A 12556-nucleotide genomic window follows, 5' to 3' on the forward strand; every position below is an offset into this window, starting at 1 on the left:
AATAAATTAGCTAAGTGTGGTAGCGGGCACCTGTAATATCAGCTACTCGGGAGGCTGAGGCAAGAGAATTTCTAGAACTTGGGAAGTGAAGGTTGCAGTGAGCTGAGATTGCACCACTGCATTCCAGCCTGGACAACAGATCAAGATTCCACCTCACAAAAAAAAAAAAAAAAAAAAAATCTGAATGCGCTTCCTGACAAACACAGAGTACCCCACCTTGGATACTCTGGTCCTGATACCTGGGCTATGCTGCCCACCGTTTCAGACCTGCCTTTCTCCAACCTCACAATTTGGGCATCGTTGTTTATTTATTTATTTATTTATTTTCTTTTTTTTGAGACAGAGTCTCGCTCTGCCACCCAAGGTGGAGTGCAGTGGTGCAATCTCAGCTCACTGCAGCCTCCACCTCCCAGGTTCAAGTGATTCTCCTGCCTCTGCCTCCCGAGTAGCTGGGATCATAGGTGCCCCCCACCATGCCAGGCTAATTTTCATATTTTTAATAGAGATGGGGTTTCACCGTGTTGACCAGGCTGGTCTTGAACTCCTGACCTCAGGTGATCCACCTGCCTCAGCCTCCCAAAGTACTGGGATTAGAGGCGTGAGCCACCACACCCCGCCAGGCATAGTTTTTAGTTTACATAGGGTTTAGATTCATCCACCTCCTAATTTATTTGGCTACTATTCTTTCTTGAAAATTAAACCCTACTTTTATAATTTTTGTTCTTACTGAAACACATCTTTAAAAAATATTTAAGTGAAGATCTACGGCCAGTAAAAGCTCTCATTTTTTTGGAGTGCACCACTTTTTCTTTCATTTGCACTCTTGAACGACACAGAGTGCTAGGCTGGCCATTTTCCAGCACATTGAGGACCTTCCACCGTCTCCCACCACTGCTGCCTGCCATGAGAAATCTGCTGTCGGCCTCACTGCTGACCATCTAGCATGGTTCTCCAGCTTTCCTCTCTGGGGATTTGAGGACCTCCTCATCTTTTTTTGAGACAGAGTCTCACTGTCACCCAGGCTGGAGTGCAGTGATGCAATCTTGGCTCACTGCAACCTCCACCACCCATGTTCAAACGATTCTCCTGCCTCAACTGCCCAAGTAGCCGGGATTAGACACGTGCCACCAGGCTCAGCTAATTTTTGTATTTTTAGTAGAGACAGGTTTTCACCATGTTGGCCAGGCTGGTCTCAAACTCCTGACCTCAAGTGATCCTCCTGCCTCAGCTTCCCAGAGTGCTGGGATTAGAGGCGTGAGCCACTATGCCGGGCTCCTCCTTGTCTCTGATGGTCTGTGATGCCCCAGGGCCTGCCTAGGTGTGGATTTCTGTGCATTTGCCCTGCTTGGTGTACATGGGCTCCCTGTAACTGCAGAATCGTATCTTCCTCAGTTCAGGAGGTCCTCAGGCATCCTCTCTTCCTACGTGGCTTCTCCTGTTCTCTCCTTTGGGGGCGGGGGCCAAAGCCCTATTTTATGAAGCTTCTCATTCTGTCCTTACATCTTTTCAGTCCTATTTCACATTTTTCATCTCCTTTGTGGTCAATGGATGATTTCTTCACATTGATGTCTGGTGTACCCATTCTCTCATTAACTGTGTCTAATCTGATACAAAATCCATCCGTAAGTTTTTGCTTTAAAATATCAACAGTTTTCATTGATAGCAGTTCTACTTGGTTCTTTTCCAAGTCGGGGCACTTTGGGTGGTCTTTGGTCTACATCTGCTGTTTACATTGTCATTCTTGATTATGAACTCCTATTTAACTTTTCTTAATCTGTGGGATTCTTCAGGCCTAAATGAGAGACTTTCCCCAGAGTGTACTTTCGTTTGCCTCTGCTGAGACCCACGGTGTTAACTTAGCTTGTCTCATGGCCTCGCTCAAGAGTCCTGGTTTAGTTTCAGCTCCCTCTGTTACAGCTGCCCAAGGGTTAGGCTCCTCAAAGGCAGTGCTGACGTTCCATTTTCGCACACACACCCTGTTTTTTGCTAAAGGGATTGGTGGAAGGGTGGAGCTGAGAGGTTTTTCTTTCCTTACTGTGAGCCCAGAAATGCATTAAAAAGCCAGTTTCATCCAGGATTTAGCTGTTTTTTAGTATTTTAGCTTCAGAATATTGCTAGAAAGTAAGAGTCTGTAATTTAGTTTTCATTAGTTAAGATTTGCCCTTTTTGTATGTATTCATCTTATCCAGTTATACTTATGAATAACTCATTTGTATATTTTATATTATAGCATTTCCAATTCTTCCTTCCCACAAAAAAAGCAGCCTTTTATTTTAAAAAACAAACAAACAAAAATCAGGAACTGAAGCTATAACACATTTGCTTTTATTTTTATTTTTTATTATTTCTTTTTTTGAGACGGGGTCTTGCTCCGTTGCCCAGGCTGGAGCGCAGTGGTGCAATCTCGGCTCACTGCAAGCTCCTCCTCCTGGGTTCACGCCATTCTCCTGCCTCAACCTCCCGAGTAGCTGGGACCACAGGCACCTGCTACCATGCCTGGCTAGTTTTTTGTATTTTTAGTAGAGACAGGGTTTCACCGTGTTAGCCAGGATGGTCTCGATCTCCTGAACTCATGATCCACCCACCTCGGCCTCCCAAAGTGCTGGGATTACCGGCTTGAGCCACCGTGCCCGGCTGGTATAACACACGTAAGACAAGCTGGTCTAAGGGCTGAGTCACTAGTCTTTCTGCAGACGGTGGAGTGTCCTAGGCATAGAAAGTTAGCTGGCATAGGCCGGGCGCGGTGGCCCATGCCTGTAATCCCAGCACTTTGGGAGGCCGAGGTGGGTGGATCACGAGGTCAGGAGATCGAGACCATCCTGGCTAACATGGTGAAACCCCGTCTCTACTAAAAATACAAAAAAAATTAGCCGGGCGTGGTGGCAGGTGCCTGTAGTCCCACCTACTCAGGAGGCTGAGGCAGGAGAATGGCGTGAACCCAGGAGGCGGAGCTTGTAGTGAGCTGAGATCGCACCACTGCACTTCAGCCTGGGTGACAGAGCGAGACTCCGTCTCAAAAAAAAAAAAAAAAAGTTAGCTGACATAAACAGCCTTTTCAGCAGTGCTACCAGCTCCAGAATTGGAAGGAGATCGTGGAGACAAGGTTACAGGCCCACCATTTCCCATATGAGACAAAGTGTGTATGTGCTCACTGTTTCCCATAGAAACAAAGTGTATCTGGGACCCAAGGTTTCCCATATGAGACAAAGTGTTTACAGCTGGGCTCACCGTTTCCCATATGAAACAAAGTGTACAGGCACTCATGCAAAAACATGGAAACAGCAAGAGAGTGTGAAATAAAACGTAAGAATCCCCTCCTTTCCCCACTCCCTGGATATCAGCACCACGCAGTTTTCTCGGGCATCCTTCTGAGATTTTTCTTTTTTTCTTTTTAAGACAGAGTCCTGCTCTATTGCCCAGGCTGGTGTGATCTCGGCTCACTGCAACCTCCACCTCCCAGGTTCAAGCAGTTCTCCTGCCTCAGCTTCTCGAGTAGCTGGGATTACAGGCGTGCGCCACCATGCTCAGCTAATTTTTAAAAATTAATTAATTAATTAATTAATTATTATTTTTTGAGACAGAGTCTCGCTCTGTCGCCCAGGCTAGAGTGCAGTGGCATGATCTCGGCTCACTGCAAGCGCCGCTTCCCGGGTTCACGCCATTCTTCTGCCTCAGCCTCCCGAGTAGCTGGGACTACAGGCACCCACCACCGCGCCTGACTCATTTTTTTTTTTATTTTTAGTACAGATGGGGTTTCACCATGTTAGCCAGGATGGTCTCGAGCTCCTGACCTTGTGATCCACCATCTCAGCCTCTCAAAGTGCTGGGATTAATTTTTTGTATTTTTAGTAGAGATGGCGTTTCACCATGTTGCCCAGGCTGGTCTTGAACTCCTGACCTCAGGAGATCCACCTGCCTCGGCCTCTCAAAGTGCTGGGATTACAGGCATGAGCCACCGTGCCCAGCCCCTTCTGGGATTTTTCTACACATGTACACACCACACACACAGTGTCCTTTCTTAAGAAACAAAATGAATCATAGCGTACTATGGACTTTGTTGTATACTTTCTTTTTCACTTAAAACTGTACGTGTAAGATGAAGGCTCTCTATGATGGCCGCAGAGGGTCCCTGTATGGGTGCGGCATAATTAGTCTCCAGTGACAGGTGCTTAGGTTGCTGCCAGTTTTGTACTAATATAAAAATAATACAATAATGAGGATACCTGTGATAAAATGAGAACACCTGTCCCGTTGCACACTTTTGCACATGTCTCTGTAGGTTGCATGTCTGTGGAATTGCTGAGTTGAAGACTGCAACCACTTAAACTGTTGACAGCCACTGCCAAACCACCCTCCAGAGATGTGGCTGTTCACATCCCCACCACACCTGGCGTGAGCAGTTACCCGTCCACGGTGGGTGTTGTCACCAAGCCTCTGAGTCTCTGTCCACGTGACAGGTAAAGACTGGTTTCTCTATGTATAAATACACACACACCCACAGAAGCACATACGGACAGACACACAGCTACACATGTGTTTGATGTGCAGGGAGGTAGGATGCCTTTTCTTTCAGGGATGCATGCTGAAATACACTTCAGCATGCTCCGGTGTTGGTGCAGTGTGAGCGGGACACACGAGGGGCCGTGTAGGGAGCTGTTGGAGCTTGGTAACAGGTGAACAGAACTCAACTCTCTCTTTACTTTTGTTTGTTTAAAGATTCCCATATGCTCTGGTAAACCGTGGGAAGCTGCCATTGTTGTGGGTCAGAATGGTCAGACTGGTACATCACACAGCTCAAGCTAAGGAAAAGAGGTGGCCTTTCTACAGCCTGCCAGCCAGATGGCCTCAAGCGCCTCCTGCACAGCCCTCACTTCCAGCCTGAGAGCCCACGACTGCCCCGTCCATGGTCCCGCGCCGCCCCTACGGGAGCCCCAGGTGGCGGGGACTGGCCCAGCAGACACTCACGGCTCCAGAGCGAGTAGGCGAGGCGGCAGTTGAGGCGGCGGTAGAGCTGCTTGCTGACCGGCCAGAGCGCCAGCGTGCACAGCTGGACGAAGTTGATGACCAGACCGCTCACCACGAAGACGAAGCCGACCAGCAGGTGCAGCACGAACTGGGTCTTCAGGAAGGCCAGCAGGCCCATGGCGCTGCTCAGGAGCGGGTGCACGGCCCCTCACTGAGGACAGCCGTCCTGCAAAGACAGGGACAGGGACAGCGTCAGGGTGGCCACGCCTACACCCCCACGGGAACACCGGGGTACTGCTCACTGCACACCCTTCACATGCCTCACGCTCAAACACACATGCTGCACAGCACACTGCAAACCCCACACACCACACAACACAGCATACCGCAAACCACACACACACCACACACCACAGCGCACCGCAAACCACACACACACCACACACCACAGTGCACCGCAAACCACACACACCACAGCGCACCGCAAACCACACACACCACACACAGCGCACCGCAAACCACACACACACCACAGCGCACCGTAAACCACACACACCCACTGCAAACCCCACACACCACACCGCGAACCCCACACACACCACACACCACAGTGCACCGCAAACCACACACACACACACCACATACCACAGCGCACCCAAACCCCACACACACCACACAACACAGGACACCGCAAACCCCACGCACACCACACACCACAGCGCATCGCAAACCACACACACACCACAGCGCACCGCAAACCACACACACCGCACTGCAAACCCCACCCACCACACCGCAAACCACACACACCCCACACACCACAGTGCACCGCAAACCACACACACGCCACACACCACAGCGCACCAGAAACCCCACACACACCACACACCACACTGCAAACCACACACACACCACACACCACACTGCAAACCCCACACACAACACACACACCGCAAACCCCACACACACCGCAAACCACACACCCACTGCAAACCACACACACACCACACACTACAGCACACCGCAAACCACACACACCACACACAGCACACCGCAAACCACACACATGACACACACCACAGCGCACCAGAAACCCCACATACACCACACACCACAGCGCACTGCAAACCACACACACACCACACTGCAAACCGCACACACAACACACACACCGCAAACCCCACACACCACACCGCAAACCACACACCCACTGCAAACCACACACGCCACACACCACAGCGCACCAGAAACCCCACACACACCACACACCACAGCGCACTGCAAACCACACACACCACACACCACACTGCAAAACCCACGCACAACACACACACCTCAAACTCCACACACCACACACCACACTGCCAACCACACACCTACTGCAATCCACACACAAACCACACACAAAAACGCACCGCAAACCACACACACACACCACATACCACAGCGCACCCAAACCCCACACACACCACACAACACAGGACACCGCAAACCCCACACACACCACACACCACAGCGCACCACAAACCCCACACACACCACACCGCAAACCCCACACACCACACACCACACCACAAACCCCACACACCACACACCACACCACAAACCCCACACACGTCACAAAACGCAGCGCACCGCAAACCCCACACACACACCACAGCGCACTGCAAACCACACACACGCCACACACCACACCACAAACCCCACACACCGCAAACATGCCACACACACCACACACACACTATATATACCACACCACACCATAAACCACATACACACCACATGCACCACAAACCACACACACGCCACAAACACAGCACACTGCAAACCACACACATGCCACACACACACTTTGTACCACACACCACACACTGCAACACATCCCCCCACCCCAAGCACACTCATATGCACCACAGTCTCACACAACACACACCACAGGCATAAACATGCCACGCTCACACACACACACTCTTCCATGCAAACCAGAAAGAAAAACGAAAAGACTAGAAGAAATACACCCAAATATTGAGAGTGATTAACTCAAGGTGAAGGCACCATAATTTTTATTTTATTTAGTATCTCATTTAAAAGATCCAAATTGCACAATAAATCTCTGCAAACAAAGCCAGGAGGCCTCACGAACCCCTCGGTGTGGGAATCAATGCTTTTCACTCCCACGCGCGTGTGCGTATTTTAAGCTTGAAAGATTTCTGTTCTGGTTTCCCCGCACAAAAGGAGCGACTCCCCACGGGCTCCACGGGCTCCCCCTTTCCTTCTACGCACGTCTCAGTTTCAGCGGGGAAGCTGGCAGACCCCCACTCTCAGCAGCCTGCTACTGAGCGGCCCTGTGACCCCCATGTGGAAGAGGAAACTCGCGACCCCCGCATGGAGGGGGAACCCGTGGCCCCCGGGTGGAAGGGGAAACCCGCGGCCCCCGCGTGGAGGGGGCGACCCGCGGCCCCTGGGTGGAGGGGGAAACCCGCGACCCCCGCGTGGAGAGGGGCAACACGCGGCCCCCACGTGGAGGGGGAAACCGGCGACCCCCGCGTGGAGGGGGAACCCGTGGCCCCCGGGTGGAAGGGGAAACCCGCGGCGCCCCCGTGGAGGGGGGAACCTGTAGCCCCCGGGTGGAGGGGAAACCCTGGCAGTCAGGCTGGCGGCGCTGCCAGCCCCTGACTTGGCCCTCTGGAAGGGCACCGAGTGCACTCCCATGGCCGGCACAGGGGCAGGCTCTGGAGTGGTGCCAGCTGGCCCTCCACATTCCCAGGGCGGCCCCTGTTCCACACCGCCGGCTGCCCCCACTGCGGCCATTCTTACACTCAGAGCAAGGCTCTCCATGGACGCCCACCCCAACCTCCCGGGAAACCCACTGTCCCGACTCCATGGAGCGCCCTCCATGGAGACCCGCGCCCTCCGCCTCTCAGGGATTTGCAGGCGCTGCCTGAACAGCACTCAGGGGCCACCGATGCCAGTGTCGCTCCCACCACCCTTGGACGTTCTCAATCTGGAGCATTAAAAGTCACCTCTCCCGGACACTGGGCCCTTGGCTTCTCAGACACCGTGGGGACAAGAGCTCTGGTTGTGGTTTAGAAATGGGCCCGAAATGGTTCCGCCCCTCCCCACAAAAGGTGGAGGGGTCGTCCTTCCCTTTCTGACTGTGGCCTGGACTTGGTCGCTGCATCTGAGGAACAGCCTTGCAGAAATGTGCTATGTGATTGTCAAGGCTGGGTCACAGAAAGGGCGGCTTCTGCCTGGCTCTGCTCCCAGGATGGCCACATCACAAGGACGTGTGAGCGGCAGGTCCTGCCTGTGTGGAAGGGGCTGACCGCATGCCCCTGAGGGGGCCGCCCGGGAGGCAGGCCCTCTGGCCCTGGTCAAACCTTCAGATGAGCCCAGCCCTGGCATCAGCTCACCTGCAACCCCAGGGCAGCCAGCTAAGTCGCTTCTGAATTGCTGACTCCACGAACTGTGGGGTGGAGGAGTTCTACTGTTTTATGCCACCACACTGTGGGCTCGTTCATCAAAGCAGTAACAGGAAATTATTACCCCACAGACAAAGGACAGAAAAGATAAGGGAGCAACAAAAACACTTTTTAGGGGCTTAACTTGTTCCACGGTCTGCATCAAACACCTCTCACGCATTCCCAGACTCAGACAACCCCAGCGGGACGCCATCACTGCCCCAGTTGACAGGTGAGCAAACAGAAGCACAGAGAGACTTAGTGCATCATATGAGGCCACACAGGGAGTCAGCAGTAGAGCCAGTGCCAGTCCAGGCAGCGAGGCTCAGAAGTCAGTGTTCACCCAGACACACTGCAGCCCCCCAGGGTGGGCAGGGGCCCCTTAGAGTAGAGCCTCAGACACGTGGGGCGGACCAGGCTTGCTGTCTCAGAAAGCCTTTCTTGAGCTAGAGATGATGTATTCAACCAGACCTTGGGTTTCACAGGGTGGGGGCCGCCCTGCAGTCCATCACCTGGCCCCCACCTGGCACAGAGCAGAGGCCCAGGAGACCAAGTGGTCCTCACCCAGGGGCACACATCACTCCACACTGGCCCAGAAGAACTGGGGTCCCGAGAAGCCCGCTTGAGGGCCGGCACATCAGCTGTGATGCTCTAAGAAGCAGATGCCCGGGCTCCACGGCAGACCTGCGCTGATTCCATTGCTAGGGCGCAAAGTAGAAGAATCTGACTTTTCTTTTTTTTTTTTTTTTGAGACAGATTCTCACAGTGTTGTCCAGGTTAGAGTGCTGTGGCGCCATCTCGGCTCACTGCTGCCTCCTGGGTTCAGGCAATTCTCGTGCCTCAGCCTCCCGAGTGGCTGGGACCACAGGTATGCACCGCCATGTCCAGCAAATCTTTGTATATTTAGTAGAGACGAGGTTTTGCCATGTTGGCCAGGCTGGTCTCAAACTCCTGACCTGAGGTGATGCGCCCAACTCGACCTCCCAAAGTCCTGGGATTACAGGCGTGAGCCACCGCACCCAGTCACAAAGTTTATTTTTAAAAATCAGATTATCAGCCGGGTGCGGTGGCTCACACCTGTAATCCCAGCACTTTGGGAGGCTGAGGCAGGCGGATCACTCGAGGTTAGGAGTTGGAGACCAGCATGGCCAACACGGTGAAACCCCCTCTCTACTAAACATACAAAAATTCGCCAGGTGTGATGGTGGGTGCCTGTAATCCCACCTACTCAGGAGTCTGAGGCAGGAAAATCGCTTGGACCTGGGAGGTGGAGGTTGCACTGAGCTGAGATCACACCACTGCACTCCAGCCTGGGTGACAAGAGTGAAACTCTGTCTCAAAAAAAGAGAACTTCGCCCAGGGATAATTCACACACGACTCAGATGGGCTTGCTACTCCGCGCACAGCGTGATGGGTGTTGACAAGCTGAGCCACCTGTGACCCCACCACACTGCAACAGGGAACATTTCCATCCACGTCCTTCCCCACCCAGCACTACAACGCAGATCAGCTTTCCACCTCTATCGGTTAATTTACCTTTTCTAGAGGTTCACAAACACAGAATCCCACGGCATCTGGCCCAGCCGGTCCAGCGCAGTGCTTCTGAGACGGCCCGGGACAGCACCCAGGGGCGCATCCGTGGCTGCCGAGTGACCTCCAAGGCATGGACGTGCCACGGTGATATGCTCCCTGCTGACAGGCAGCCAGCACCCAGCCTTTGGGGGCCAGACAGAGCCATGACACACATGCATGTCCCAGCCTCTGCGTGGATGCAGCTTCCCCTCGAGAATCCACTTTATCAACCATCCTCGGTGTCACAAAGCAGCCAGTCCCTGGTCCATCACCTGAACCTCTGGGCTAGAAAGTCTACACAGACTCCCTGGAGAGCCCACGCCTGCCCTCTGGCACACGTTTCTCCTGGCCCAGGTGCCACACAGCACTCACTGCCCCCGGAACTCTGGCGTCTCGGGTCCAGCTCCACTCACAGAAGTCTCTGCAGCAGGAAGTCTCAAAAAGGGTGAATGGAGCCGGCCAAGGCCACATCAGAGGGGCTGGCTTCAGCCCAGGAGCCCAATTCTAGCAGCAAGTCCACCACCCTGCTCTGTGGCCCATGGTCACATCTGGGACAGTGTCCCCCAGCGGTCTGCATGGCCCACAGCCTTCTGACGTGCTCCCTCGCTGACGGCCACCTGGCTGGATCATCAACCTCTACCTCCTGGAGGTCCTAGATACGGAGTCAAAACACATGTCTTCATCACTTACTGTGGACCAGGCTCCATTCCAAGAAACACCTGCTGTTCACCTGCTTAATTCCAGCCAGCAGAACTCAGGGGGCTCTCCCGCCTGCCTGCCCCAGCAAGAATGCCCAGCACAGTTTCCCTGGGCCATCGCCCCACGTCTGTCCAGCCAGCAGTGTAGTTGCACTCACAGACCTCGCAGGTACCCTATTCCGCCTCCCCGCACGCAGCCCACCTGGACCTCCTTGATAAACGTGACTGTGCAAACCTCCAATGGCAGTGGGCAGAGGCCGCCTCCCTCCCTGCAGAAGGGTGATGGTGAGGAAGGTGCCCTGCTCGGCCACACGGGTCCCCGTCTCCAGCTTCAAAGTCCTTCGGGCTGGCAGAGCTGGAGAGCATTGGGAGGGGCCTGGACGCAGTGGCCCCCAAAAGCTGGTGAGCCCATTAAGGTGATTTTTAGAAAATTATATATCCCCAGGCAATGTGAAGTTGACACCTAGATTTTTTAAATTTATTTATTTATAGAGACAGGATATCGCTCCGTCACCTAGGGTGCAGTGAGGGCAGCGATGCCATCATGGCTCACGCAGCCTTGATCTCCTAGGTTCAAGTGATCCTCCAGCCTCGGCCTCCCAGAGCACTGGGATTACAGGCATGAGCCACTGCACCTGGACAACTTCTACTTTTTTTTTTTTTTTTTTTTTTTTTTTGAGACGGAGTCTCGCTCTGTCGCCTGGGCTGGAGTGCAGTGGCCAGATCTCAGCTCACTGCAAGCTCTGCCTCCCGGGTTCATGCCATTCTCCTGCCTCAGCCTCCGGAGTAGCTGGGACTACAGGTGCCGCCACCTCGCCCGGCTAGTTTTTTGTATTTTTAGTAGAGACGGGGTTTCACCGTGTTAGCCAGGATGGTCTCGATCTCCTGACCTCGTGATCCGCCCGTCTCAGCCTCCCAAAGTGCTAGGATTACAGGCGTGAGCCACCGCGCCCGGCCAACTTCTACATTTTTAAGCCCAAGTTTAAATATGCAAGGGGTGTAAAGTCTGGCATATTGTAGATTTTGACTTTGTAAAGCGTAGCTTTTTTCTTTCTCTCCAATGTAGCTAGTAGAACCTAAACGCCATCATGATTTCACAGCCACCACTGGCACCGATTTTCAAACCCCACAAAAAAAGCTCTTCTGAACAGCTGGCTTCATTCCATTTGCTCCTGGAATCTGCATTTCCACTGCCCTTCTTCCACGGGGTTTTATCATTGTGGAATATATTAAAAGTCTCTTTTGCTTGACATTAGGGTTGAAAGTCTTTTATCGATCACCCTAAACTAATATTCTGCAATGAAATATGTATGAACATCTAAATTCACTTGCATATTTCTTACGCACAGGCTTTAAGCTAAAAAGGTCTCCCGGGCTACGTCACGACACTCCCTCCCATGTCCGTCCACATCTCCTACGAATCAGGACAGCCTGCTCACTAGGACACCATCAGCACACCCAAGAAACGAACGCCGACAGAACACTGCCAAACGTCCCATCCCTGTTCCCATTTCACCAACTGTCCCCAGATGACCTTCCTAGCTTTGGGGACGCAGGGCCCTGCGGGGACACACATACATTTGGATGGCGTGTCTCTCTGCCCCCTTTCCCCGAGACACTCCCCGCCTATTCTGGCCTGACGGTGTTGAAGAGGCTGAGGCAGCTCTCTGCAGCGTGCCCCACACCCTGCATTTGTCCGTTTCCTCACAATTAACTCGGATTCAACATTTCTGGTCAAGAATGCACGGCAGAGCCACTGGGTGCTTCCTGCCACATCCCATCGGAGGCACATAAAGCTACTTGGCAAGCGACACGGAACCTCCTCTCACTTGGTGATGGTGGCACCACTGACACCCTGAC

The 12556-nt window shown here is 53.1% G+C and overlaps 1 protein-coding gene across 2 annotated transcripts in view; it reads right to left on the bottom strand.

The window, feature by feature from the left end:
• AGPAT3 (1-acylglycerol-3-phosphate O-acyltransferase 3) overlaps positions 1 to 12556 on the bottom strand; it is a 119375-nt gene that overhangs the window by 24782 nt on the left and 82037 nt on the right. For both annotated transcript variants that reach the window (XM_025379131.1, XM_025379133.1), the window contains one exon: positions 4966 to 5191. In XM_025379131.1, the coding sequence (XP_025234916.1) occupies positions 4966 to 5143 (178 nt within the window). In that variant the 5' untranslated portion in view covers positions 5144 to 5191. The remainder of the gene's footprint in view (positions 1 to 4965; positions 5192 to 12556) is intronic.

Source organism: Theropithecus gelada, chromosome 3, assembly GCF_003255815.1.
Source record: "Theropithecus gelada isolate Dixy chromosome 3, Tgel_1.0, whole genome shotgun sequence".
NCBI classification, from domain to species: domain Eukaryota; kingdom Metazoa; phylum Chordata; class Mammalia; order Primates; family Cercopithecidae; genus Theropithecus; species Theropithecus gelada.